General features: G+C 46.0%; 1 protein-coding gene across 1 annotated transcript in view; it reads right to left on the bottom strand.

The window, feature by feature from the left end:
- Nucleotides 1–18,388, bottom strand: part of SNTB2 (syntrophin beta 2) — a 64,953-nt gene extending 46,565 nt beyond the window's left edge. Inside the window, exon 1 of the mRNA XM_038754833.1 lies at nt 17,881–18,388. Within this exon, the coding sequence (XP_038610761.1) occupies nt 17,881–18,388 (508 nt within the window). The remainder of the gene's footprint in view (nt 1–17,880) is intronic.
- Between the last annotated feature and the right edge of the window lie 7,924 nt (nt 18,389–26,312).

Genomic DNA, 26,312 nt, shown 5'->3' with positions numbered 1-26,312 from the left:
TACTCGTGCATGAGAAACTTTTGTTATAGGAAGAGGTGATTCTCAATAACACTTATTATAATGAGTGCTCAGAACAGCCAAATACGTTACCAAGCCTGTGAACAGCACACTTAGCTTGAAGGAGTCTTTGTTTCCTTTATTTTTAAAATGCATAGGTGCTCAATAAATGCTGCTGATAATGATACAGTCTCCCTAGAAGCAAGACTCCTTTTACACTAATATTTCACCTGAAATATCCTTGAACTGAACTTTCCTCGACAGCCAGAAGGCTTAGTACATGAAATTTATCACTATATTTCTAATTTTGAGATTAGGTGGCATGCACAAGTACAAACAAGATTTAAAATTGATTCACTTGCTTTAATCATGAAACCACGTTCCTTCCCTTACTCCTGATTAACAGTAATTTTATAAAGCCCAATTCCTATTCAGCTCAGATCCTGGGATTTTCAGAGAATTTCAAACAGACTTATTTTGCAGTGAAAGTCACCACAAAGAATCGATTTTTGCTCCAGCAAAAAATCCTCAACTAAATAACATACAATGGATTCTTTGACCTCTTTGACCAATAGATGCACAAACAAGAGTATAATTTAGTCCCTTTCAAAGGACTGCCTATAATAATAATAATTATGGTTTTTGTTCAGTGCTTACTATGTGCCAAGCACTATCAGTAAGAGAAGTATTTCTATCCCTTTGGCCCTAGAACTCATTGGCTAACTAGAGCACAAAAATCACTCAAATAAAGGCAGCAAGCAGAAGGCCAGAACCATTCACAAAAGGGCTGTTTTCTTCATTTACAATCCTTATTCTATGAAAGATCGAGCAGACCTTGAGTCAAAGCTACCATAAGCGCTGCCACCATCATCTCATCATCAGCATCACCCTCATCAGCAACTATCTCACCTCTCACCCTCCACAGCTCTTGCCGTTCTCCTCAAGATGACGCCTGACTGACTGACTGATGGATTAATTGTATCAAAGGGAGTTCCCCGCACAGCCAGAAACACATAGTTCCAGATGCACTCAAAACTATCATCTTCGGTTCCAAAATGGGTTTGTAAAGCCACAGCGATGGCAGTGCCACTGCCCCCGCAGCTGAGTCGCAACTGATGGGAAGACCTAGCTTGAAGCTTTTCAGGTGATGGGATGGTACCCCAAATAGTGTGAGCATCCCACTCATTATGGCATACCCAATCACTTGGAACAAGGCAATTTAAAATCAGGGAGGAACCGGAGTACCTAAAAGCACACTGAGAAAAATACGGACACCCAAGGACAAACGGTCTGAGGTACCACAGAGTCACAGGGCCTGTTTCCGCATCTCCAGATCACTGTATTTTCTACCAAATCCGTAGCAATTATTTTATATTAGTGCCAATGTGTGGGGATAATGCGCGCTAAATGATGATTAACAACTTTCATCTTTCCTCACCACTCCCACCGACAGTGTCTTGCTCAAGTATTTTACAATTCTCTATGTTTACTCACAATAAATGAGATCAGTCAATGCACCTCTGAGAACAGTTCCTCAACTGAATCTAAAGGTTAATGGAGGGAGTGTGTTTTGCACGAAAGGGCTCATGTCTCTAGATTTTCCTGTTTTCCCCTTGTCCGAAAGAGCTCCGAATTATGGGCCTGACCTAAAACGTCTCTTTAAAAACTAGACTAAGGTTTTTAGACTACTCTTTATTTTATTTTTAAATCTGACTATTGCTGTCACCTGTTGTTCTACAGGTTTGATTAATGACACTTTATTTTTTTAACCTCTGGCTTACAGTTTTACCAATTCAATGCATTAAACCTCTGGACTAGATAGAGATACTTCTCTTACTGATAGTGCTTGGCACATAGTAAGCGCTGAACAAATACCATAATTATTATTATTATAGGCAGTCCTTTGAAAGGGACTAAATTATACTCTTGTTTGTGCATCTATCAGCCAAAGAGGTCAAAGGATCCATTGTATGTTATTTAGTTGAGGATTTTCTGCTGCAGCAAAAATTGATTCTTTGTGGTGACTTTCACTGCAAAATAACTGTTTGAAATTCTCTAAATATAGCCTTGTCACTCCTAAAATAAGATGAAAAAAACTTAGTCCGCTTCTAGCCGGGAAAAGTCTGTTGACGGGTGAAAACTGAATTCAAATTTCTCCCCCTTCAAGCTGCAAGTGCTATACACACCCTCCAGAACTGAGGAGAGAATGCTGCATGGGGGCCGTCTCTATATGGTGCCGACTTGTACTTCCCAAGCGCTTAGTACAGAGCTCTGCACACAGTAAGCGTTCAATAAATACGACGGAATGAATGCATAGGTCAAAACTGTGGGGCTTGAGCCAAGCCAAATCTGATGGCTGTGGCCCGTACTCACTCCACCACCTAGTCACTCTTCTGGACACGCTAGTCCAATTTCTGAGGTGGGGAATGGATGAAAGAAGGGTATAGTGGCAACCTCATTTAAGCACAATAATCTGTCTAGTGTGCATCATATACTAAATGCACTATTTCTCTTCAGGCACGTGGTAACCAATGCGCATGGGCAAGCCCCAGAATTTCCAGCCATTTATCAAAAGAGGCCCCAAAGAGGAGGGCAGTGAATCACCCTAACCAAACTCAAGCCTAGTCAAGCCCAGGTTGTCCAGTAACAATCTAGTCTGAGTCAGAGTCCCAGAATGTGCTGCCACTGTACCACTGTATCACCTCCAAACAGCAAGTAGATATGCTATACGTTGCATCATTTCAACACAATAAGCGCTTACTACACAGTAAGCACTTCATAAATACGATCAAATGAATCATTTCACACAGCTGCCAGAAGGTTGGGTAGTACAATCCTATACCCCCACCACTCCAAGGTAAGGAGTTTTGTCTTCTGCAGATTTAAATATAGCAATCTTTTCCATGACTTTATAGATGGTTTATTTTAGGCTATGTGTATTTTATAGTCTTTATCGGGCGGGCTGTCATTTTTAGATATCAACTGTTTGAAAGCCACCTTCACACTACACGAAATCTGTGCAGTAAAAAAAAAAAATAGTGTGGGCTTTTGGAAAGCACACTATAGAAAAAAGTATTCTATCTTTAAAAGGAACCACTATAGTATACTTACTAAGCCTACACTTAAAATGAAATTTCTGTTCATAATGCGCTCAGTCTCCAAATCAGAAGTTCTACCTTTTTATTGACATTAGCACAGAGTAAGTAGGAAATGTCATACTGTGTCTGTCCGGCTCATTATTCTGACTACTAGTACTACTACTACTAATAATAATATTTGTTAAGCGCTATGTGCCAAGCCCTGCACTAAGCGCTGGGGTAGATACAAGATAATCGGGTTGGACACAATGCCTGTCCCACATTAGGGCTCCCAGTCCTAAGAAGCAGCGTGGCTCAGTGGAAAGAGCACGGACTTTGGAGTCAGAGGTCACGGGTTAGTATCCTGACTCTGCCACCTGTCAGCTGTGTGACTTTGGGCAAGTCACTTAACTTCTCTGGGCCTCAGTTCCCTCATCTGTAAAATGGGGATGAAGACTGTGAGCCCCCTGTGGGACAACCTGATCACCTTGCATACCCCCAGCGCTTAGAACAGTGCCTTGCACATAGTAAGCGCTTAATAAATGCCATTATTATTATTATTATTAATCCCCATTTTACAGATGGGGGAACTGAGGCACAGAGAAGTTAAGTGACTTGCCCAAAGTCACTTAGCAGATGAGTGGTGGAGCCGTGATTAGGACCCAGGTCCTTCTGACCTCTAGGCCCATGCTCTATCCATTAGGCTACACACAGGTTGTGCAAGACAACTGGAGAAACGCTGTACCTAGTTGCTCTCCTTATAACTATCTTCATGGTTTAGGATGTACTTTCCAACACATGTTTCCTCTAATAACTAGGATATTTTAAATTTTTATAAAAACTGGGATGGAACTATCAAGGATTTTCTTAGAGCTTTCAAGTAAAAACTTGGGGTTTTATTATTTTTATAACGCATACACAAAACAACACCTCGAGCATCTGTTTCTTTAGTAATACCAGATGTAATATCAGATGTTTTCATAGGAAAGGATTGATCAATAGTATTTACTGAGTGCCTGTGTGCAGACACTATACTTAGGGGTTGGGAGAGTAGGGCACAAATTAGTAGACATGATCCCTGTCCTCAAAGAGTTCACTATCTAGGTGGCAGGGGAGACAAATACTAAATTACAGCTATGAGGATGTAAAAGAGTATAAAGATAAGCACAAAAGTACTCCCGGCCTTAGGCAGTACAGAAGTAAAGTGGCAGAAGCCGGGGATATAAAGTGGGGAGACTAGAAATTAATTGGTAAAGGTCTGCTGGAGGAGAAATAAATGGTCAAATATTCAACATCTGGGAAAGAAGTATTTATGACGTACAGTCGTTTCTTCCATAACACGTTTTCACTACACATTTTGGATAGAACACTGTTGGAGAATTACAGAACATTCTTCTAAAAACATCCGTCCATCTGGATAGATCTGGATAGATGTAATTTGGCAGAAATGGTTCTGAGTCTGCCCACGACTCTGGTCAAGGTATAGTATAAACACAAATTGTCCTGAATATGACTGTATGAAGATCAAGATTGCAACCCTCCCATTATCGGAGAACTGCCTGTAGTTTAAAATGAACAAAACTTCCAGATGACCCTTCCCAAAGAACATGTAACTTATACTGACAACAGGAGAGATTCTGACAATTCACCTCATACACGCATTTGTTATTTGGTAACCCTGGTTAAATTAAGGCAGCTTTGTAAATCAACTTATATGCATTTTGGAAGTGAAAATGTTAAGAGAATATTAACAAAATTGATTGTTAAGTTTAATGTTAACAAAAAAAGACGAATATTTGGGGGTAGAAATCGGGTTAAATTGGTTAGAACTCTAAAAATCAATTCCCTGCTGACTCACGATGGATCTAACGCTTCCCTTCTAATAATAATAATAATAACAATACTGATAACAATATTTACTCAGCATTACCTATGTGCTAAATACTGTGTTAAGTGCTGAAGTAAACACAGTATAATAGTATCAGACAGAGTACCTGTCCCACATGGGCCTTTGGTCTAAAGAACAGGCAGAACAGATTTTTAATCCCTATTTATAGATGAGGAAACTGAGAAGTTGAGTCATTTGCCCGATGTTTCACAGCAGGCAAATGGAAGAACCGGAATTAAAACCCAGGTCTCTATATTCCCGGACCTGTGTTCTTTCTAGTAGGCACACTGGCTTCTCTAAACTAACTTCTTCCCCAATCCATTACGATCTGCTCATTGTGAATTCACACAAACCCATTTAAATCCATCATATTTTCTGCTTTCACAGTTAACTTTGGTAGCCAATTCAATATACTTAACATTCTCTACCTAAAGAAGCAGTTCTTGGGCCAGTCATCTTCAAGCTTCAGTAGGTGCTTACCCCAAAATCCTAAAACGGTGTGATTCGGTGAACGATTCTTTTTTCAGCCTTTCCGCACCCTTCGTGTTTTTGTAAACTTAAGCATGTTCTCACTCAGACTTCAGGAGCCACATTTTCTGTCTATTCCGGTTGTTTCCACTTTCTACTATTAATACTTTTTCCTGGAAGGCTTTTGTTCAACTTAGATACCGTTTCGAAGTAGAGTAGCAAATTATTTTTGAAAGCAATACGGACCTAGTTCTACTATAATGCAAGGGTTCCATTCTTGCAGAATCCAGATGACTGCATTGTAGAAGTCGCCTTGGGTCCAATGCCACCCGAAAGAGCACAAATGATTCTTCCAACACCTCGGTGTCCAGTCACACAGGTGTAACATTTTCTAATTAGACCATTTTCTAATTCTGCCATTAGATTTTATCCACAGTTTGGATAGAACACTGCCAGAACTGAGTGTTATCATTAATGACCTAGGGACATCCTGAATCCCAGAGGAAGTTCCAGGAAGGAGAAGCGATGTGGTCAAGTTGAAGAAGAGGTGAGAGAAGGACACACTGAGTAGTTTAGCCTGAATGAAGAGTGAGCTGGGATATAAGCAGAGAAGAGAGTGGATAAGCAAGAGGGAGAGAGCCTTAAAGCCAATAGTGAGGTGTTTCTGCCCGACATAGCGAGTAATGAGTAACCACTTAAGATGTTTGAGATGTGGGTAGACATTAATAGATAGGATATTCACAACAGTTTTCTAATTAACTGGATTTTATCCCAACATTTTTAGTAGGAATACCTATACTATTCTCAGCGTGGCCTAGTGAGGGAATCAGAGAACCTGGATTCTAATCCTGACTCTCCCAATTCATTCATTCAATCGTATTTATTGAGCACTGTGTGCACAGCACTGTACTAAGCGCTTGGGAAGTACAAGTTGCCTGCTGGGTGACCTTGGCCAGTTTCCTCATTTGTAAAATGGAGACTCAATACCTAGTCTCCCTCCCACTTTGAGCTCCATGTAGGACAGGGGCTGTGTCTGGCCTGATTAACTTCAATCTACCCTAGTGCTTGACACACTTGAATGAGTGCTTAATATATTATTAATATATAATTTTAATAATGTGTTATTATTATAATATATTATTACTATATTGATAATAATAACAACACTATTTCTCCCATTTTAATAGCTGTCTCCCCCCGTAGACTGTAAGCTCCTTGTGGGCAGGGATTGCGCCTTCCAACTCAGTTGCACTGTACTAACCCAAAGCTTAATTCTGTGCTCTGCACACAGTGGGCTCCCAATAAATGCCACTGATTGATTGATGAAAAAAAAAAAAAGCCAAAAACCCTCAACTGAACAAACCAAAAACTCAGCATGGAGACTGTAGTCTTGTTTTCCTTTTTGGTTGAAATAAATAAATAAATTCAAACGTGATCAGGTAAGGCAGCACTGAATGCCTAACCTTTAACGTTCTTGTCGCCCTGCCAAAAGTTTTCTCCACTCTGGAGAACAACAGGACTAATGAAACCCGTAATCACATCAGTTAATTCTCAGTCAAACAGTTCAGGGAAAAAAAAAAAAAAGCATTCCTACTCTTTTGCACGCACCAATGCTTTCTGGCATTTTTCCCAAGAACCCCAACTAGATTTGGGTAAGAAGCCCTGTCATCAGTCAATTAAATACTCTATCATAGTTCAGATATTTTTGGATAAGATCTGTTTGGAAAGAAATGACTTGAAAGTCTACTATCTCCCCTCCCTCCTATTGACCATATATGCACTGTTACCATTCACCGTTCCTTTTTTATACCTTATATGTCCAAGGTAAGGCTTTAGAGCTAAACTCCCTCAGATCTATCTGGTAAATACTAATAAAACAGTGAATGTAAGGTTTCTGAGCCCATCATCTTAGTACTTTTTAGTTCTACTATATGAGAAGCAGCGTGGCGTAACGGATAGAGCACGGGCCTGGGATTAAGGTGGTCATGGGTTCTAATCCCGGCTCTGCCACTTGTCCGCTGTGTGACCTTGGGCAAGTCACTTCACTGTGCCTCAGTTACCTCATCTGTAAAATGGGAATCGAGACTGTGAGCCCCGCGTGGGACAGGGACTGTGTCCAACCCAATTTGCTTGGATCCACCCCAGGGTTTAGCACAGTGCCTGGCACATAGTAAGTGCTTAACAAATATCATGATTACTATTCCCTCTAGCCTGTAAACCCATCGAGGGTGGGGACTGTCTCTCTTTACTGCTGTATTGTACTTTCCAAGCTCTTAGTACAGTGCTCTGCACACAGTATTTATAAATACGACTGAATGAATAAATGAGTAGCTTCAGCTAAGGTTAAAGTCTCCAATGGAGTAGTCATGTGAGTGTTCTGAGTCCGGCATTTTTTCACAGTCCACCAAAGGGGGTAAACTCCTCACCAAGGGTAAATATTTAAAATTCCGGTCTCTCGTTTTAAAATAACAGCCCACATTTGCCATTTCAGTTTCTAGCTACAGCGAAGTGCTGTGACCTCTTGCTGCTGCTGGGAACCAAAAACGGGTTAAACTCCCCTTTAATGAACTAGCATTTTGGTGGTCTGTCCCATCACAGTTTTTGGGGGGCCGGTATCAATTTTCATAGTGAGGACGAGGCTGGGGAAGACAATACAATCACCATACTTCACAACTCTCCCCTTCCTCCCTCTACCCATCACCCCCCGCCCTACCTCCTTCCCCTCCCCACAGCACCTGTATATATGTTTGCACATATTTATTACTCTATTTATTTTACTTGTACATATTTACTATTCTATTCATTTTATTTTGTTAATATGTTGTTGTTTTTTGTCTGTCTCCCCCTTCTAGACTGTGAGCCCGCTGTTGGGTAGGGACTGTCTCTATATGTTGTCAACTTGTACTTCCCAAGCGCTTAATATTATAATAATAATAATAATAATAATAATGGCATTTATTAAGTGCTTACTATGTGCAAAGCACTGTTCTTACTGCTCTGCCCACAGTAAGCGCTCAATAAATATGATTGAATGAATGAATGAATAATGCTGTGTCCCTTGGTCACCTCTTTGCTCTCCTGTCTCAATCAATCAATCAATCAATCGTATTTATTGAGCGCTTACTATGTGCAGAGCACTGTACTAAGCGCTTGGGAAGTACAAATTGGCAACACATAGGGACAGTCCCTACCCAACAGTGGGCTCACAGTCTAAAAGGGGGAGACAGAGAACAGAACCAAACATACCAACAAAATAAAATAAATAGGATAGAAATGTACCTCAGACCCTCCTACCAAGGGATGGGGAGAGGCAGGGTGATGTGGTGGGGAGAGGCAGGGAGATAATAACTGTGGTGCTTGTTAAGCGCTTACTGTGTACCAGGCACTGTACTAAGCGCCGGGCTGGATACCAGAAAATCAGGTTGGACCCAGGCCCTGTCTCACACGGGCCTCACCGTCTCAATCCCCCTTTTAGAGACGGGGTAACTGAGGCCCAGTGAAGTGACTTGCCCAAGGTCACACAGCAGACAAGTGGCGGAGCCAGGATTAGAACCCATGGCCTACTACTGTCTTCCAGAGCCGTGCTGCATCAACTACGCCACGCTGTTTCTCTGAGATGTCTCCTCTAGAAGGGAGCCTAAGAGGTGTCTGTTTTTGCAATTCCAAACCTCGCTTTTCTAACAGCTGACAAGTCCCTCTGTACTCCTTCCAAATTCATCTCTCTTGTTGAACTTCCTAGCTAGCAGGATCGGCTTTTCCCAACAAGATCTCTGCCTCAGCAAACGCTCAATAGCTCTACCACAGACTAAATAATAATAATAACGATGACGGTATTTGTTAAAGCACTTACTATGTGCAAGGCCCTGCACTAAGCGCTGGGGTGGATGCAAGAAAATCATATTGGGGACAGTCCCTGTAGGCCGGGACTCTTCAGACTGAAAAGGAACCGAAAAGGAAACGAAGACCCAGGAATGAGGGGGAAACTAAAGGTTAAAGGCGAGAGCTCTCAGGGAACTGACATTTACAAGGTCCAAAAAATAAAACAAAAAACCTGAAAGTCTGGGGGTGGAAACTGATGGGACCAAGCGAGCAACGAGGAGGTGAGAAGCGAAAGACAGTCTGATGCTCATTCATTCAATTCATTCCCTGCAAATCATTCATTCAATCGTGTTTCTTGCCCACTTACTGTGTGCAGAGCACTGTACTAAGCGCTTGGGAGAGGCCAATACAACAACAAAAACGGACATTCCCTGCTCACAATGAGCTCACAGTCCCGGGGGAGGGGGCCAGACATAATAGCAATAACAATGTTGGTATTTGTTGAGCGCTTTCTATGTGCCAAGCACTGTTCTAAGTGCTGGGGAAGATACAAGGTGACCAGGTTGTCCCACGTGGGGCTCACGGCCTTCATCCCCATTTTACAGATGAGGTCCCTGAGGCTCAGAGAAGCGAAATGACCTGCCCAAAGTCACACAGCTGACAAGTGGCGGAGCCGGGATTAGAACCCATGACCTCTGGGTGCTCTTTCTACTAAGCCACGCCGCTTCCCATAATAATGATGGTATTTGTTAAGCGCTTACTATGTGCCAGGCACTGTACTAAGCGATGGAATAGACACAGTGCTTGGCACACAAGTACGTGCTGAACAAATACCGTCATTGTCATTATTAACAAGCAAATCGGGTTGGACACTGTCCCCGTCCCAGATGGGGCTCACAGTCTCAATCCCCATTTTCCAGATGAGGGAACTGAGGCCCAGAGGAGTGAAGTGACTCGCCCAAGGTCACTCAGCAGACGCGTGGTGGAGCTGGGATTAGAGCCCACGGCCTTCCAACTCCCCGGCCGGTATATCGTGCTCTCCCAAGCGCTTTAGGGCAGTGCTTTCCACAGTGCAAGGGCTCAATAAATACGTTGATGATGACAGGCCTGGGAGTCAGAGGTCGTGGGTTCTAATCCCTGCTCTGCCACTCGTCTGCTGGGTGACCTTGCGCAAGTCACTTCACCGTACCTCAGTGACCTCATCTGAGAAATGGGGATTAAAAGTGTGAGCCCCTTGTGGGACAGCCTGATTGGCCTGTATCTACCCCAGCGCTTAAAAGAGGGCCTGGCACATCGTAAACGCTTAACACACGCCCTGCTGAGGAGGGTGAGGGTGATGAGAAGCAGCGTGGCTCAGTGGAAAGAGCCCGGGCTTGGGAGTCAGAGGTCTTGGGTTCTAATCCCATCTCCGCCACTTGTCAGCTGTGGGACTCTGGGCAAGTCAGATCACTTCTCTGGGCCTCAGTGACCTCATCTGAAAAATGGGGGTGAAGACTGTGAACCCCCCGTGGGACAACCAGATGACCCTGTATCTCCCCCAGTGCTTAGAACAGTGCTCAGCACATAGTACGCTGTTAATACCATAATTATTATTCTCTGGGCCTCAGTTCCCTCATCCATAAAATGGGGATGAAGACGGTGAGCATCTGTCAACCCGATGGCCTTGCATCTCCCCCGGCGCTTAGAACGGCGCTTGGCACATAGTAAGTGCTTACCAAATACCACCATCATTATTACTTAACTTCTCTTGTAAGCACTTAATACCACAATTATTACTCTCTGTGCCTCATTTTCTCATCTATAAAATGGGGATGAAGACTGTGAGCCCCACGTGGGACAACCTGATTATCTTGTATCTCCCCCAGCGCTTGGCACGTTGTACACGCTTACCAAGTACTATCATTATTATTACTTAACTTCTCTGTGAGCACTTAATACCGTCATTATTATTCTCTGTGACTCAGTTATCTCATCTGTCAAATGGGGATGAGGACTGGGAGCCCCCCGTGGGACATCCCGATGGCCTTGTATCTCCCCCAGCGCTTAGAGCAGCGCTCGGCACAAAGTAAGAAGTTAATACCATAATTATTATTCTCTGGGCCTCAGTGACCTCATCTGTAAAATGGGGGTGAAGACTGTGAGCCCCCTGTGGGGCCACCTGATCCCACTGGAACCTCCCCAGCGCTGGACACATAGTAAGCACCTAATAAATACCTTTATTATTATTATTACTATTATTATAACCTCCCCAGCGCACTGTGCTTGGCACATAGTAAGAAAATCATAATTATTATTCTCTGGGGCTCAGTGACCTCATCTGTCAAATGGGGGTGAAGACTGTGAGCCCCCCGTGGGACCACCTGATCCCCTTGGAACCTCCCCAGTGCTTAGAACAGTGCTCGGCACATAGTAAGCGCTTAATAAATACCATTATTATTCATTCATTCATTCAATCGTATTTATTGAGCGCTTACTGTGCGCAGAGCACTGTACTAAGCACTTGGGAAGTACAAGTTGGCAACATATAGAGACGGTCCCTACCCAACAGCGGGCTCACAGTCTAGAAGGGGGAGACAGACAACAAAACAAAACATGTGGACGGGTGTTATTGTAACCTCCCCAGCGCACAGTGCTTGGCACATAGTAAGAAAACCATAATTATTATTCTCTGGGCCTTAGTGGCCTCATCTGCCAAATGGGGGTGAAGAAGCAGCGTGGCTCAGTGGAAAGAGCCCGGGCTTTGGAGTCAGAGGTCATGGGTTCAAATCCCGGCTCCGCCACTTGCCAGCTGTGTGACTTTGGGCAAGTCACTTCACTTCTCTGTGCCTCAGTTCCCTCATCTGTAAAATGGGGATGAAGACTGTGGGCCCCCGGTGGGACAACCTGATCACCTTGTAACCTCCCCAGCGCTTAGAACAGCACATCCCCCCGGCCCCTCTCCATCCCCCCGCCTTGCCTCCTTCCCTTCCCCACGGCACCTGTATATATGTATATATGTTTGTACATATTCATTACTCTATTTATTTATTTTACTTGTACATATTCTATTTATTTATTTTATTTTGTTAATATGTTTTGTTTTGTTGTCTGTCTCCCCCTTCTAGACTGTGAGCCCACTGTTGGGTAGGGACCGTCTCTCTATGTTGCCAATTTGTCCTTCCCAAGCACTTAGTCCAGTGCTCTGCACACAGTAAGCGCTCAATAAATACGACTGAATGAATGAATGAATGCTTTGCACATAGTAAACGCTTAATAAATGCTATAAAAAAAAAAGACTGTGAGCCTCCCGTGGGATCACCTTGGAACCTCCCCAGCGCTTACAGCAGTGCTTTGCACATAGTAAGCGCTTAATACATGCTATCAAAAAGCAAAAAGACTGTGAGACCCCCGTGGGATCACCTTGGAACCTCCTCGACGCTTATAATAATAATAATAATAATGATGGCATTTATTAAGCGCTTGCTATGCACAAAGCACTGTTCTAAGCGCTGGGGAGGTTACGCTTAGCACATAGTAAGCGCTTAATACATGCTATCAAAAAGAAAAGGCCGTGAGTATCCCGTGGGATCACCTGGGAACCTCCCCGGCGCTTAGCACCTAGTAAGCGCTTAATACGTGCTATCAAAAAGAAAAAGACTGTGAGCCCCCCGTGGGATCACCCTGGCACCTACCCAGCGCTTACGGCAGTGCTTTGCACATAGCAAGCGATTAATAAATGCTTAGCACATAGTAAGCGCTTAATACACGCTATCAAAAAAAAAAAAAGACTGTGAGCCCCCCGTGGGATCACCCTGGAACCTCCCCAGCGCTTACAGCAGTGCTAAGCGCATAGTAAGCGCTTAATAAATGCTCTCATCAAAAATAAAAAGACTGTGAGCCCCCCGTGGGATCACCTTGGAACCTCCCCGGCGCTTAGCACATAGTAAGCGCTTAATATATGCTATCAAAAAGAAAAGGCTGTGAGCCCCCCGTGGGATCACCCGGGAACCTCCCCAGCGCTTACAGCAGTGCTTTGCACATAGCAAGCGATTAATAAATGCTTAGCACATAGTAAGCGCTTAATACATGCTATCAAAAAAAAAAGGCTGTGAGCCCCCCGTGGGATCACCCTGGAACCTCCCCAGCGCTTACAGCAGTGCTTTGCACATAGTAAGCGCTTAATAAATGCTCTCATCAAAAATAGAAAGACTGTGAGCCCCCCGTGGGATCACCTGGGAACCTCCCGGCGCTTAGCACATAGTAAGCGCTTAATACATGCTATCAGAAAGAAAAGGCTGTGAGTCCCCCGTGGGATCACCTTGGAACCTCCCCGGCGCTTAGCACATAGTAAGCGCTTAATACATGCTATCAAAAAGAAAAGGCTGTGAGCCCCCCGTGGGATCACCCGGGAACCTCCCCAGCGCTTACAGCAGTGCTTTGCACATAGTAAGCGCTTAATACATGCTCTCATCAAAAAAAAGGCTGTGAGCCCCCCGTGGGATCACCTTGGAACCTCCCCGGCGCTTAGCCCATAGTAAGCGCTTAATACATGCTATCAAAAAGAAAAAGGACTGTGAGCCCCCCGTGGGATCACCCGGGAACCTCCCCAGCGCTTACAGCAGTGCTTTGCACATAGCAAGCGATTAATAAATGCTTAGCACATAGTAAGCGCTTAATACATGCTATCAAAAAAAAAAAGGCTGTGAGCCCCCCGTGGGATCACCCTGGAACCTCCCCAGCGCTTACAGCAGTGCTTTGCACTTAGTAAGCGCTTAATACATGCTCTCATCAAAAATAAAAAGACTGTGAGCCCCCCGTGGGATCACCTGGGAACCTCCCCGGCGCTTAGCACATAGTAAGCGCTCAATACATGCTATCAGAAAGAAAAGGCTGTGAGTCCCCCGTGGGATCACCTGGGAACCTCCCCAGCGCTTACAGCAGTGCTTTGCACATAGTAAGCGTTTAATAAACGCTTAGCACATAGTAAGCACTTAATACATGCTATCAAAAAAAACAAAAAGACTGTGAGCCCCCCGTGGGATCACCTCGGAACCTCCCCAGCGCTTACAGCAGTGCTTTGCACATAGTAAGCGCTTAATACATGCTCTCATCAAAAATAAAAAGACTGTGAGCCCCCCGCGGGATCACCTTGGAACCTCCCCGGCGCTTAGCACATAGTAAGCGCTCAATACATGCTCTCAGAAAGAAAATCAATCAATCAATCGTATTTATTGAGCGCTTACTATGTGCAGAGCACATAGAAAAGGCTGTGAGCCCCCCGTGGGATCACCTGGGAACCTCCCCAGCGCTTACAGCAGTGCTAAGCACATAGTAAGCGCTTAATAAATGCTCTCAACAAAAATAAAAAGACTGTGAGCCCCCCGTGGGATCACCTTGGAACCTCCCCGGCGCTTAGCACATAGTAAGCGCTCAATACATGCCATCCGAAAGAAAAGGCTGTGAGCCCCCCGTGGGATCACCTGGGAACCTCCCCAGCGCTTACAGCAGTGCTTTGCACATAGTAAGTGCTTAATAAATGCTTAGCACATAGTAAGCGCTTAATAAATGCTTAGCACATAGTAAGCGCTTAATACTTGCTATCAAAAAAAAAGGCTGTGAAGGCCCCGTGGGATCACCTGGGAACCTCCCCAGCGCTTACAGCAGTGCTTTGCACATAGTAAGCGCTTAATACATGCTCTCATCAAAAAGAAAAAGGCTGTGAGTCCCCCCGTGGGATCACCTTGGAACCTCCCCGGCGCTTAGCACATAGTAAGCGCTTAATACATGCTATCAAAAAGAAAGGGCTGTGAGTATCCCGTGGGATCACCTGGGAACCTCCCCAGCGCTTACAGCAGTGCTTTGCACATAGTAAACGCATAATAAATGCTATCAAAAAAAAAAGACTGTGAGCCTCCCGTGGGATCACCTTGGAACCTCCCCGGCGCTTAGCACATAGCTAGCGCTTAATACACGCTATCAAAAATAAAAAAGACTGAGCCCCCCGTGGGATCACCTTGGAACCTCCCCGGCGCTTAGCACATAGTAAGCGCTCAATACATGCTATCCGAAAGAAAAGGCTGTGAGCCCCCCGTGGGATCACCTGGGAACCTCCCCAGCGCTTACAGCAGTGCTTTGCACATAGTAAGTGCTTAATAAATGCTTAGCACATAGTAAGCGCTTAATAAATGCTTAGCACATAGTAAGCGCTTAATACTTGCTATCAAAAAAAAAGGCTGTGAAGGCCCCGTGGGATCACCTGGGAACCTCCCCAGCGCTTACAGCAGTGCTTTGCACATAGTAAGCGCTTAATACATGCTCTCATCAAAAAGAAAAAGGCTGTGAGTCCCCCCGTGGGATCACCTTGGAACCTCCCCGGCGCTTAGCACATAGTAAGCGCTTAATACATGCTATCAAAAAGAAAGGGCTGTGAGTATCCCGTGGGATCACCTGGGAACCTCCCCAGCGCTTACAGCAGTGCTTTGCACATAGTAAACGCATAATAAATGCTATCAAAAAAAAAGACTGTGAGCCTCCCGTGGGATCACCTTGGAACCTCCCCGGCGCTTAGCACATAGCTAGCGCTTAATACACGCTATCAAAAATAAAAAAGACTGAGCCCCCCGTGGGATCACCTTGGAACCTCCCCAGCGCTTAGCCCATAGTAAGCGCTTAATACATGCTATGAAAAAGAGAAAGGACTGTGAGCCCCCCGTGGGATCACCTGGGAATCTCCCCAGCGCTTACAGCAGTGCTTTGCACATAGTAAGCGCTTAATAACTACTCTCATCAAAAAAAAAAAAGGCTGTGAGCCCCCCGTGGGATCACCTGGGAACCTCCCCGGCGCTTAGCACATAGTAAGCGCTTAATACACGCTATCAGAAAGAAAAGGCTGTGAGTCCCCCGTGGGATCACCTGGGAACCTCCCCGGCGCTTAGCACCTAGTAAGCGCTTAACAAATGCTCTCATCAAAAATAAAACGACTGTGAGCCCCCCGTGGGATCACCTGGGAACCTCCCCGGCGCTTAGCACATAGTAAGCGCTTAATACACGCTATCATCAAAAATAAAAAGACTGTGAGCCCCCCGTGGGATCACCATGGAACCTCCCCGGCGCTTAGCACGTAGTAAGCGCTTAATGCATGCTATCAAAAAGCAAAAAGACTGTAAGCCCCCCCTCGTGGGATCACCTGGGAACCTCCCCGGCGCTTAGCACATAGTAAGCGCTTAATACACGCTATCATCAAAAATAAAAAGACTGTGAGCCCCCCGTGGGATCACCTTGGAACCTCCCCGGCGCTTAGCACACAGTAAGCGCTTAATACACGCTCTCATCAAAAAGAAAAGGCTGTGAGCCCCCCGTGGGATCACCTGGGAACCTCCCCGGCGCTTAGCACATAGTAAGCGCTTAATACACGCTATCAAAAAGCAAAAAGACTGTGAGTCCCCCGTGGGATCACCTGGGAACCTCCCCGGCGCTTAGAGCAAGCGATTGCTCCCGCCACGGTATCACCGCCGTGATGGTTTCGGCCGGCCTTTGGGGTGGGCTCCATTTATTTGGGGTGGGCTCCATGTACATATTTATTACTCTTTATTTATTTATTTATTTATCTTACTTGTACATTTCTATCCTATTTATTTTATTTTGTTGGTATGTTTGGTTCTGTTCTCCGTCTCCCCCTTCTAGACCGTGAGCCCGCTGTTGGGTAGGGACTGTCTCTATGGGTTGCCAATTTGTCCTTCCCAAGCGCTTAGTCCAGTGCTCTGCACACAGTAAGCGCTCAATAAATACGATTGATTGATTGATTATTTATTTTACTTGTCCCTATCGATCCTATTTATTTTATTCTGTTGGTATGTTTTTGTTTCGTCGTCCGTCTCCCCCTTTCAGACCGTGAGCCCGCCGTTGGGTAGGGACTGTCTCTGTGTGTTGCCAATTTGTCCTTCCCAAGCGCTTAGTCCAGTGCTCTGCACACAGTAAGCGCTCAATAAATACGATTGATTGATTGATTATTTATTTTACTTGTCCCTATCGATCCTATTTATTTTATTCTGTTGGTATGTTTTTGTTTCGTCGTCCGTCTCCCCCTTTCAGACCGTGAGCCCACCGTTGGGTAGGGACTGTCTCTATGGGTTGCCAATTTGTACTTCCCAAGCGCTTAGTCCAGCGCTCTGCACATAGTAAGCGCTCAATAAATACGATTGATTACTTATTTTACTTGTCCCTATCGATCCTATTTATTTTATTCTGTTGGTATGTTTTTGTTTCGTCGTCCGTCTCCCCCTTTTAGACCGTGAGCCCACCGTTGGGTAGGGACTGTCTCTATGGGTTGCCAATTTGCACTTCCCAAGCGCTTAGTCCAGCGCTCTGCACATAGTAAGCGCTCAATAAATACGATTGATTGATTGATTATTTATTTTACTTGTCCCTATCGATCCTATTTATTTTATTCTGTTGGTATGTTTGGTTCTGTTCTCCGTCTCCCCCTTTTAGACCGTGAGCCCGCTGTTGGGTAGGGACCGGCTCTAGGTGTTGCCGACTTGGACTTCCCAAGCGCTTAGTCCAGTGCTGTGCACATAGTAAGCGCTCATTAAATACGATTGATTGATTGATCGATCGATTGAGGAGGAGGGGCGGGCGTGTGAGCGTACTGACCGTCGAGGAGCACGTCCCTGCCGGCCCTCTTGAGGGCCTGCACGGCCTGGTCGTGGGTGGCGTGGGTGAGGTCGGTGCCGTTGACGGCCAGGATGGCGTCCCCCAGCCTCAGCGCCCGGCTGCGGTCGGCCGCCAGCCCCGGGAAGATCTTGGAGATGAGGATGGGCATCCTGTTCTCGCGCCCGCCCTTGATGCTGATGCCCAGCCCGCCCGCCTCCTGCTTCACCACCCGCACCCGCCGCAGCGGGGGGCTGCCCCCCGGGACGCCGGCCGCGCCGTTCGGAAGCCCGTTGGAGGCGCCGGCAGAGGCGGGGCCCGGGTTCGGATCCTGCGCCTGCTGCTCCCGCTGCTGCTCCCGCTCCTCCGGCTCCGGCTCCGCGTCCCCGCTGAGGCTCAGCCGGTCCCCGCTCAGCTCGGCCGCCACGCGCACCCAGCGCTCCCGCAGCAGCAGCTCCAGCAGCCCCGCCTTGCCGGCCCGCGTCCACACCGCCATGCCCGACGCCCGCATTCCCGGCGCTTCCCGCCGCTTCCCGCCGCTTCCCGTTCCTTCCCGCCCGGCTCCCGATGCTCCGCCCCCTGCCGGGCGTTCGGTATTCGCGAGACGCTCCGCCCCGTCCGCCGCCGGGCAAAGCGGAGCCCGCCCCCTGCCGGTCATTAATTATTCATGAGACGCTCCGCCCCATTCGCCGCCGGGCAAGGGGCGCCCTACGCCCGAAGCTCCGCCCCCTGCCGGTCGGTAATAATTCACGAGACGCCCCGCCCCGTCCGTCGCCAGGCAAGGGGCGCTCCGCCCCCTGGTGGTCATTAATTATTCATGAACGCTCCGCCTCGTCCGCCGCCGGGCGGTGCGCCCTGCGCCCTAAGCTCCGCCCCCTACCCGTCATCAATTATTCATGAGGCGCTCCGCCCCTTCCGTCTCCGGGCAAAGGGGAGCTCCACCACCCCCCGGCAGTCATTAATTATTCATGAGACGCTCCGCCCATTCGCGGGCCGGGCAAAGGGGCGCTCCGCCCCCTGGTGGTCATTAATTATTCACGAGACGCGCCGCCCCATTCGCCGCCGGGCAAAGGGGCGCCCGGGTGGCCACCGCCCTAAGCTCCGCCCCCTGGTGGGTAATTAATTATTCATGGTGAAGGGGCGCCTGCCTCTCGAAGCCCCTCAACGCCACCTCATTAATTATTCACGAGACGCTCCGCCCCCGGGGTCATTAACTATTCATGAGACACCACCCCCACCCGCCGCCGCGCAAGGGGAACCTACCTCCCGAAGCCCAGCCCCCGCCGCCACATTAATTATTCATGAGACTCTCCTCCCACTGGACAAGGAGTGGTTGCCGCCCTTAGCTCCGCCCCCTGGATTCATTAATTATTCATGAGACGCCTCAGCCGCCGGACAAGGGGCAGTTACCTCCCTAATAATAATAACAATGGCATGTATTAAGCGCTATGTGCAAAGCACTATTCCAAGCGCTGGGGAGGTTACCAAGTGATAATAATGGCATTTGTTAAGCGCTTACTACGTGCAAAGCACTGTTCTAAGCGCTGGGGAGGTTACAAAGTGATAATAATGGCATTTGTTAAGCGCTTACTATGTGCAAAGCACTGTTCTAAGCGCTAGGGAGGATACTAGGCGATCAGATTATCCCACGTGGGGCTCACAGTCTTCATCCCCATTTTACAGAGGAGGTCACTGAGGCCCAGAGAATAATAATAATAATAATAATAATAATAATGGTATTTGTTAAACGCTATGTGCCAAGCACTGTTCTAAGGCTGGAAAGTGAAGTGACTTGCCCAAAGTCACACAGCTGGCAATTGGCAAAGGCAGGATTTGAACCCATGACCTCTGGACTCCCAAGCCCGGGCTCTTTCCATTGAGCCACGACCCCCGCCGCCCCATCAATTATTCACGACGCGCTGGGGGGGGGATGCAAGGTGATCAGGTTGTCCCACGTGGGGCGCACAGTCTTCATCCCCATTTTACACATGAGGGAACTGAGGCCCAGGGAAGTTCAGTGACTTGCCCAAGGTCACACAGCAGAAATGTGGCGGAGTCGGGATTGGAACCCACGACTAATGGGGTGGGAGGAAAATGGGGGGCAGAGAGATAAGGCTCTGCTTCCGGGGCTCTGCACACAGTAAGCGCTCAATAAGTGCATGCATTCGTTCATTCAATCGTATTTATTGAAATGCATAAATAATAAATGCATGCATTCATTCATTCAATCGTATTTATTGAACGCCTACTGTGTGCAGAGCACTGGACTAAGCGCTTGGGAAGTACAAGTCGGCAAAATATAGGGACGGTCCTTACTTCACAACGGGCTTACAGTCTGCATGCTTCTCCTGGGAGAGGAGCCCCCTGAGCTGAATGTGATGAGATTTCCTGATCGGGTTGCTCTTCAGGAGGAAGGAGTAATTTCTAGATTTTTGTTTTGTTTTAATTTGCCCCTTTTGAACCTCAAGAAGATGGCTGTGGTCTCCCAGAGAGGCCCTGCAAGTCTGGGCAATTTTTGCCGTCTGCTAAGTCACCGCTGTTTGACCGACCTCCCTGCAAGGCTGGGTTAGAGTTTGGGCCCAGGGGTTGTCTCTGCATTAATATGAACAAAAAAGCAGCTCTTTGACGACAATTCCAGAACACGAACACGTCTCACACGTCTCACGTCTCTTCTTCCGCGATAGTTAAGGGTTTCTTCAGACTTTTCCGTCATTATTAAAGAGGAGGCGTACTAATTTTTCAAGGCGCCTAAGGCGGCATTAATTTTTATGAAAGGGAGCGGGGATCAAAATGGAGCTTTGTTTGCTTCGTGTTTATAAAGTGCATGCTGAGACCTGTAAACTCCACCCGCTGCATACGCTTCTGTAAGTGGGCAGGGTAGTTTTAAAATCCACAGATTCCAAGGAGCAAGAAATTAAAAATAGGAAAGAGTAAATTCTACCACGGCCCAATTAAGATGAGGATTTGGTGGGGGGCATCCTGCCTCCTTAAGGGCAGGGACATGCCCCCATTCGCCTGCCAATTCTGTTGTATTGCACTCTCCCAACTGCTTGATACAGTGCTCTGCATACGGTAAGCACTCAATCAGTGCCATTTGATTGATTTTATATTAGGAATCTAAATTTTTACTTAGAAGTTATTAGAAAATAGTTATTTTGGTAGATAGGGTCTTTCCAACCTGAGAACTACAAAAGATCTGAACAAACAAGCCTCCTCCCTACCTTCTTTTGCATGGACCACCCCCCTCAAAATAACTCCAACAAGGCTGGCTTGGTCTCTGGGAAATATGTCCGGGGCACCTGCAAGTCTTTCATACTCATTTGGTTCTCTGCCATCTTAGTATGGCCTTCAGCGATACAAGGAATGTTAAATTTCTACTTCGTAGTTTTTACCTGCTCTTACTTTTGGAGCCAACACTGTTTTTAACTCTTGCATACTGAATAATCCAGGAGCCCAAATTCTTGAGGGCGTCAGTTAACGGTAGGAAAAGCTGTAAATTGCCAAGACATCGTTATCGAACGGGTGCTTAGGAAGCCAGACATCTTGCGTGACCATTTTAAACAACACACTTATTTTTATGCAAAAATCTTACATTGGAAATAAACATAGTGTTTCGTTCATTTCTAAAGTTATCCAGCGGCCCCACCTAGCACTGAGGACATCTACAACACTATAAAATATTTTAGGAATGGTTTGGGGACGTGCAGGGTAAAATGGACCAGCTAAACAAATTACTATTATTGCACCTGGGAAGGAAGGGGTAAGATTCATCTCTTATTTTTGACAAACCAAATCACCTCTCTCCTTAAAAGTTATCTCCTCCAGGGGACAGTTTCTGATTAATACCCCCTCTCCTCCTCTTCTTTCCCCATTAGATGTTCCTCCTTTATACCCTTCCCCATTAGACCTTCCTCCTCTTAATTTTTAAATGCCTCAAAGACAGGGATTGTATTTTATACCTCTCTCTGTTGTTTGCTCCTCAGTACTCAGTAGGTACTCAGTAAATGTTGCTACTGATTGTTGAAAAATTATAGGATTTTATTGTTTAATTATTCCAGAAATACTAGGATTTTATTTTTTAATTATTCCAGAAATACTAAATGACAATACTGATTTGACTACCTTTTAGACTGTGAGCCCACAGTTGGGTAGGGACTTTCTCTATATGTTGCCAACTTGTACTTCCCAAGCGCTTAGTACAGTGCTCTGCACACAGTAAGCGCTCAATAAATACGATTGATGATGATTTGCTAATATGGTTTTTCTCAAGGCTAAAAAGACATTAGCTTGGATAATTTTTCACCCAACTGGAAAAACACTGAGAATTTCAATAGCATCCTACAATCTTAGTCTTGTCTGAACAACCCTGCCTTTTGTCTAAAAGTGTTACTTAACAATTTCCCGTATTAACAGAGTATAAATTACCCTTTCTGCTTTCCCTGAAAAAGAAATGTGATGTTTTCTTCCCCAGTAGCAAAATGTCCTAGTCTGTACCTTATTTAGGAATGATGCACACACCTAACAGGTCGGAAGTTCAAAATCCTACAAGTTCATTTCAGTAACGAGTCAATCTTAAATAAAGCTACCTTGTGGCTGGAAGGGATTTTAAATCGCCAAAAATGTGTCAAGGGAGGGAGTTTCTGGTTTTTGGGATGGGCTCCAAGGATCTGAGTCTTGCACAATCTCTAAGGAAGACTCCATAGCAACCCTTAGCAAGTCTGAAGGTCACCGGTATGGAGGAAGTCTGATGCAAAAGAGGGATAAAAATCAATGGGATTCGTCTTCCTCACCCTCCTCCCCCGCCACCCCCCCGGCAAGAAATACCCTTTCTACTGTTGTTCTCTCCTCCAGTGATGAATTAAAAACAGGAAGGGCTAAAGAGGAAAGACAAAAGAGGAAAGCGTGACCTTTGATATAAACCAGGGTAACCTCAGACCCTGGAAAATAAGACCTGAAATGAAGACCTACCAATTAGCCAGAATGAGAAATGCTGACCCTTTGACATGGCACAAGTTCTGGGAAGGAAGCTACCTAAAATAAACTTTCCTCAGGAATTAAAACTGAACACTGGTGGATGAAAGTATCTCTTTTATCTTTACTAAAATCAATCATGTTTTTTTTTTATCACTCCCCATTGTCTCTAAAGAACAGATTAATACATCTCTTTCCCAAAGGCCCCACACCACCAATTAATTCCAACCACAAAGCGGAGAGTTAGTCAGCTCTGCAGAATGTGACATTTTTAGGATGGAACATTTAGCCAAGAAGTTTGCTTCAGGGAACAGGTTTAACTGGAGAAAGTTTTCCCCCTTTCCAGGTAGTGGTTTATATTTTTTTAATGGTATTTCTTAAAGCACTTACTATGTGCCAGGTACTGTACTGAGCTCTGGGGTAGACACAAGATAATCAGATTGGACACAGTTCAAGTCCCACATGGGGCCCACAGTCTCAATCCTTCTTTTACAGATGAGGTAACAAGCACAGACTTGCCCAAGGTCAACGGCAGACAAGCGGCATAGCTGAGATTAGAACCCGGGTCCTCTGACTCGCAGGCTCCTGCTCTTTCTACTGGGTCACACTGTTTCCTGTGGAATCTGGATAATAATAATGATGGTATTTGTTAAGCGCTTACTATGTGCCAAGCGCTGTTCTAAGCGCTGGAGGGGGGGATACAAGGTGATCAAGTTGAACCACGTGGGGTCCCCAGTCTTCATCCCCATTTTACAGATGAGGTAACTGAGGCACAGAGAAGTTAAGTGACTTGCCCAAAGTCACACAGCAGACACGTGGCAGAGCCGGGATTAGAACCCACGACCTCTGACTCCCAAGCTCGGGCTCTTTCCACTGAGCCACGCTGCTTCTCTACGGTGGATGTCACTGTCAATTTCTACCCTTACATTAATCTTCCCAGGTCTTCTTGTAACATAAATTTTTCTTTCCTCTTAGTCTACACTGCATTCTTAGACTGTGAGAGTGTTCCTTGAGGGCAGGGAACACATCTACCAACTCTAACGTCACGCCAGGCATTCCCAGAATTTATTTATATAACAATTTAAATACGCCATCTTCCTCTCTTTTTCCACCACCAGAGATCAGATCCAACAAGGATTAATCATGAACTTGATTTGGATGACCGAAACGGTCTGCAGGCTCCCCATAAACCCACCCGAATTCCGGGATTAAGAGAACGTCTCTGGGCACACAGGGATCTGGTGACCAGCCCTGTGCTGAGGTTCTGGATGCCCGAGGGCTCCTGCAGGGCAATGTGAGGCAGTCAGCAGGGCATGTGGGGTCGGGGAGGAGACAGGGGCAAGGCAAGGACCCCCTGAGCTGCCCTGGGATCACCACCATCTTTTGGGGTCGCGATCCAACTTCAGAAACCTATCGGAGTTGGGGGATCACCACCGTCCTCTGGGGACTTGATCCAAGCTCAGAAAAGTTGCAGCTTTGGGGGCGGAGGAAACCACAGCCTAGTGGGCAAGGCAAAATGGAAGGAACACCCCCATGCCCTCTCTACTTCGTTCTGCGGCAACGGGGTCAATTGACCCAGCTGCTCACCCTTCCCCCAGAGTTTTGCAATCGCTCTTTATTGTCTCAGCTCCACTGGCACTGAATGTTTTCGTTGTCTCCTCTGCCCAAATTCCCCTCCCTCCAAACTCTGCTGAAATCTTGAAATTAGCTTTCTTTATCACTCTTCTTGCTACTCCTGCACCGCCTCCCCTTCCCTGTATCCTTCCCACTTCTCTAAGCACTTGTAACAATTATAACAAACACCTTCTTGGCCTCTTTTAAACTGAGCATCCTTTCAGTATAATTCGTACCCCGACACCCGTAATTACTCCGGGTCATCTACTATGAGCTAAGGAACTTGCTCTGGGTTGATTTATTTGCGATTGGCTTCCTTCCCGCACCAGCTACATGAGGCGAAAATCAATGTTCCTTTAAACAGAAATGAACCTCAAACTATAATGTTTCTTAAGGGCACCTTTCAACCAAATGAGAAGGAAATGTGTTTTTGTTGCAATTTATTTAGAGCAACAGAAAGCCAATTGGGGCCCATCGTTTTTTTGGCCATGTGATTCGTGTCCTCCTTCCTGCCTCCCAACTGGCTCGGGGCCTTTGTGATTGTTAGTTCGGCCCAGCGGGCTGGAGGCTCTGCCCTGGACCCCACCTACAAGCTCTAATGACTACCCCAAGGCTGGCAGAGTGGGCTCACCCATGCTGAGAGCTAACTCTGACACACTGGCAGTCAGGTGAATAAACTGACATTACGCTTGTAGGGATGACTCCCAGAAAGGATAGGCATCTGGCTGTTACACTATTACCTTTGTCTGGAGGGTACTTTCTATTCCAATTTTGTGCTGAAGATTAAATTAGGTCAGAAATGGACATTTCCAGTGAAAGTTATTTGATAAAACTTGCCCCTGAAGACAGTAGATAACCAATCATGCAAGACTGATGAGCCTACACTATAATCTGGAGGAACACAGGAGGAAAAGATTTCAGTTTCAAGAGGAAAGATTTATAGTCAAGGTTTGTTCAGAGAAGGCCCGATGACCATACAGAATTTCCTGCGGTTTCAGAAGTCCATCTGTATTGCCACATAACTTAGGTTTTAAATTGGGAATGCCGGTATTGCCTTCCAACCTGAAATTCACAGGCTGGAAGGCAATAGACCACACTTCTTCTGTAGTCGTGGGAGTCAAGCCAGAGGGAGGCTGGGTTTTAAACCAAAAATCCAAGCCCTAAAGGCATATGGTGCTACATCAGTACCGGTCAGGGGACAGATCAGCTGAAAAACTACACTGTCTGTTAGAAAACCAGATGAATTGCCACCCTACCAACAAATGATACAATTTTCTTGTTCTCTCCCTTCTCACCATTTTTTCCCAGTGTTCTCTCTACAAGTCTTTTCCTCTGGGAAATTGCTGTTCTGTGCTCTTCCTATATGGGGGTGTGGGGGGGGGGGGGGGCGCGTACTTTTCCCTGTGAGTGTCCTAGGCTGAGATTTGTCTCTTTGTATGTGAGTATAAGCATGCTTCTGGAAGTGTATATGTGTATGCCAGTGCTAAGATTATGCAGGACAGGTGCTGAGTACCTGGGCTTGAGGATGGAAATTCTTCTCCTTCAGGGACCAAGTCCTGCAATCCTAGTCCTTGTATTGTTCCCTCTCAATTGCAAAATGAGATAAGCACTTTGAATTATTGCCCAAAAGAGTAGACTGGGATTGCTTTTGTTCCCTTTTGCAGTCTATTTGTACCTTAAGGATCCTAGTCCCTACCCAAAAGTTCCTGGTCCAACTAGGGGGCAAGCACCAGCTAAAATTAGATGCCAAGGTGGTCCTTATGTGAGTATGAAATCCTGTATGTTTGGGTGTTCCTAGATGTGTTTGAGTGGATTTAGCTATTTATGTGTGTGTATTCATTCATTCATTC

The sequence above is a fragment of the Tachyglossus aculeatus genome, chromosome 11, assembly GCF_015852505.1.
Source record: "Tachyglossus aculeatus isolate mTacAcu1 chromosome 11, mTacAcu1.pri, whole genome shotgun sequence".
Classification (NCBI taxonomy): Eukaryota; Metazoa; Chordata; class Mammalia; order Monotremata; family Tachyglossidae; genus Tachyglossus; species Tachyglossus aculeatus.
This window is presented reverse-complemented; position numbering and strand designations above follow the sequence as displayed.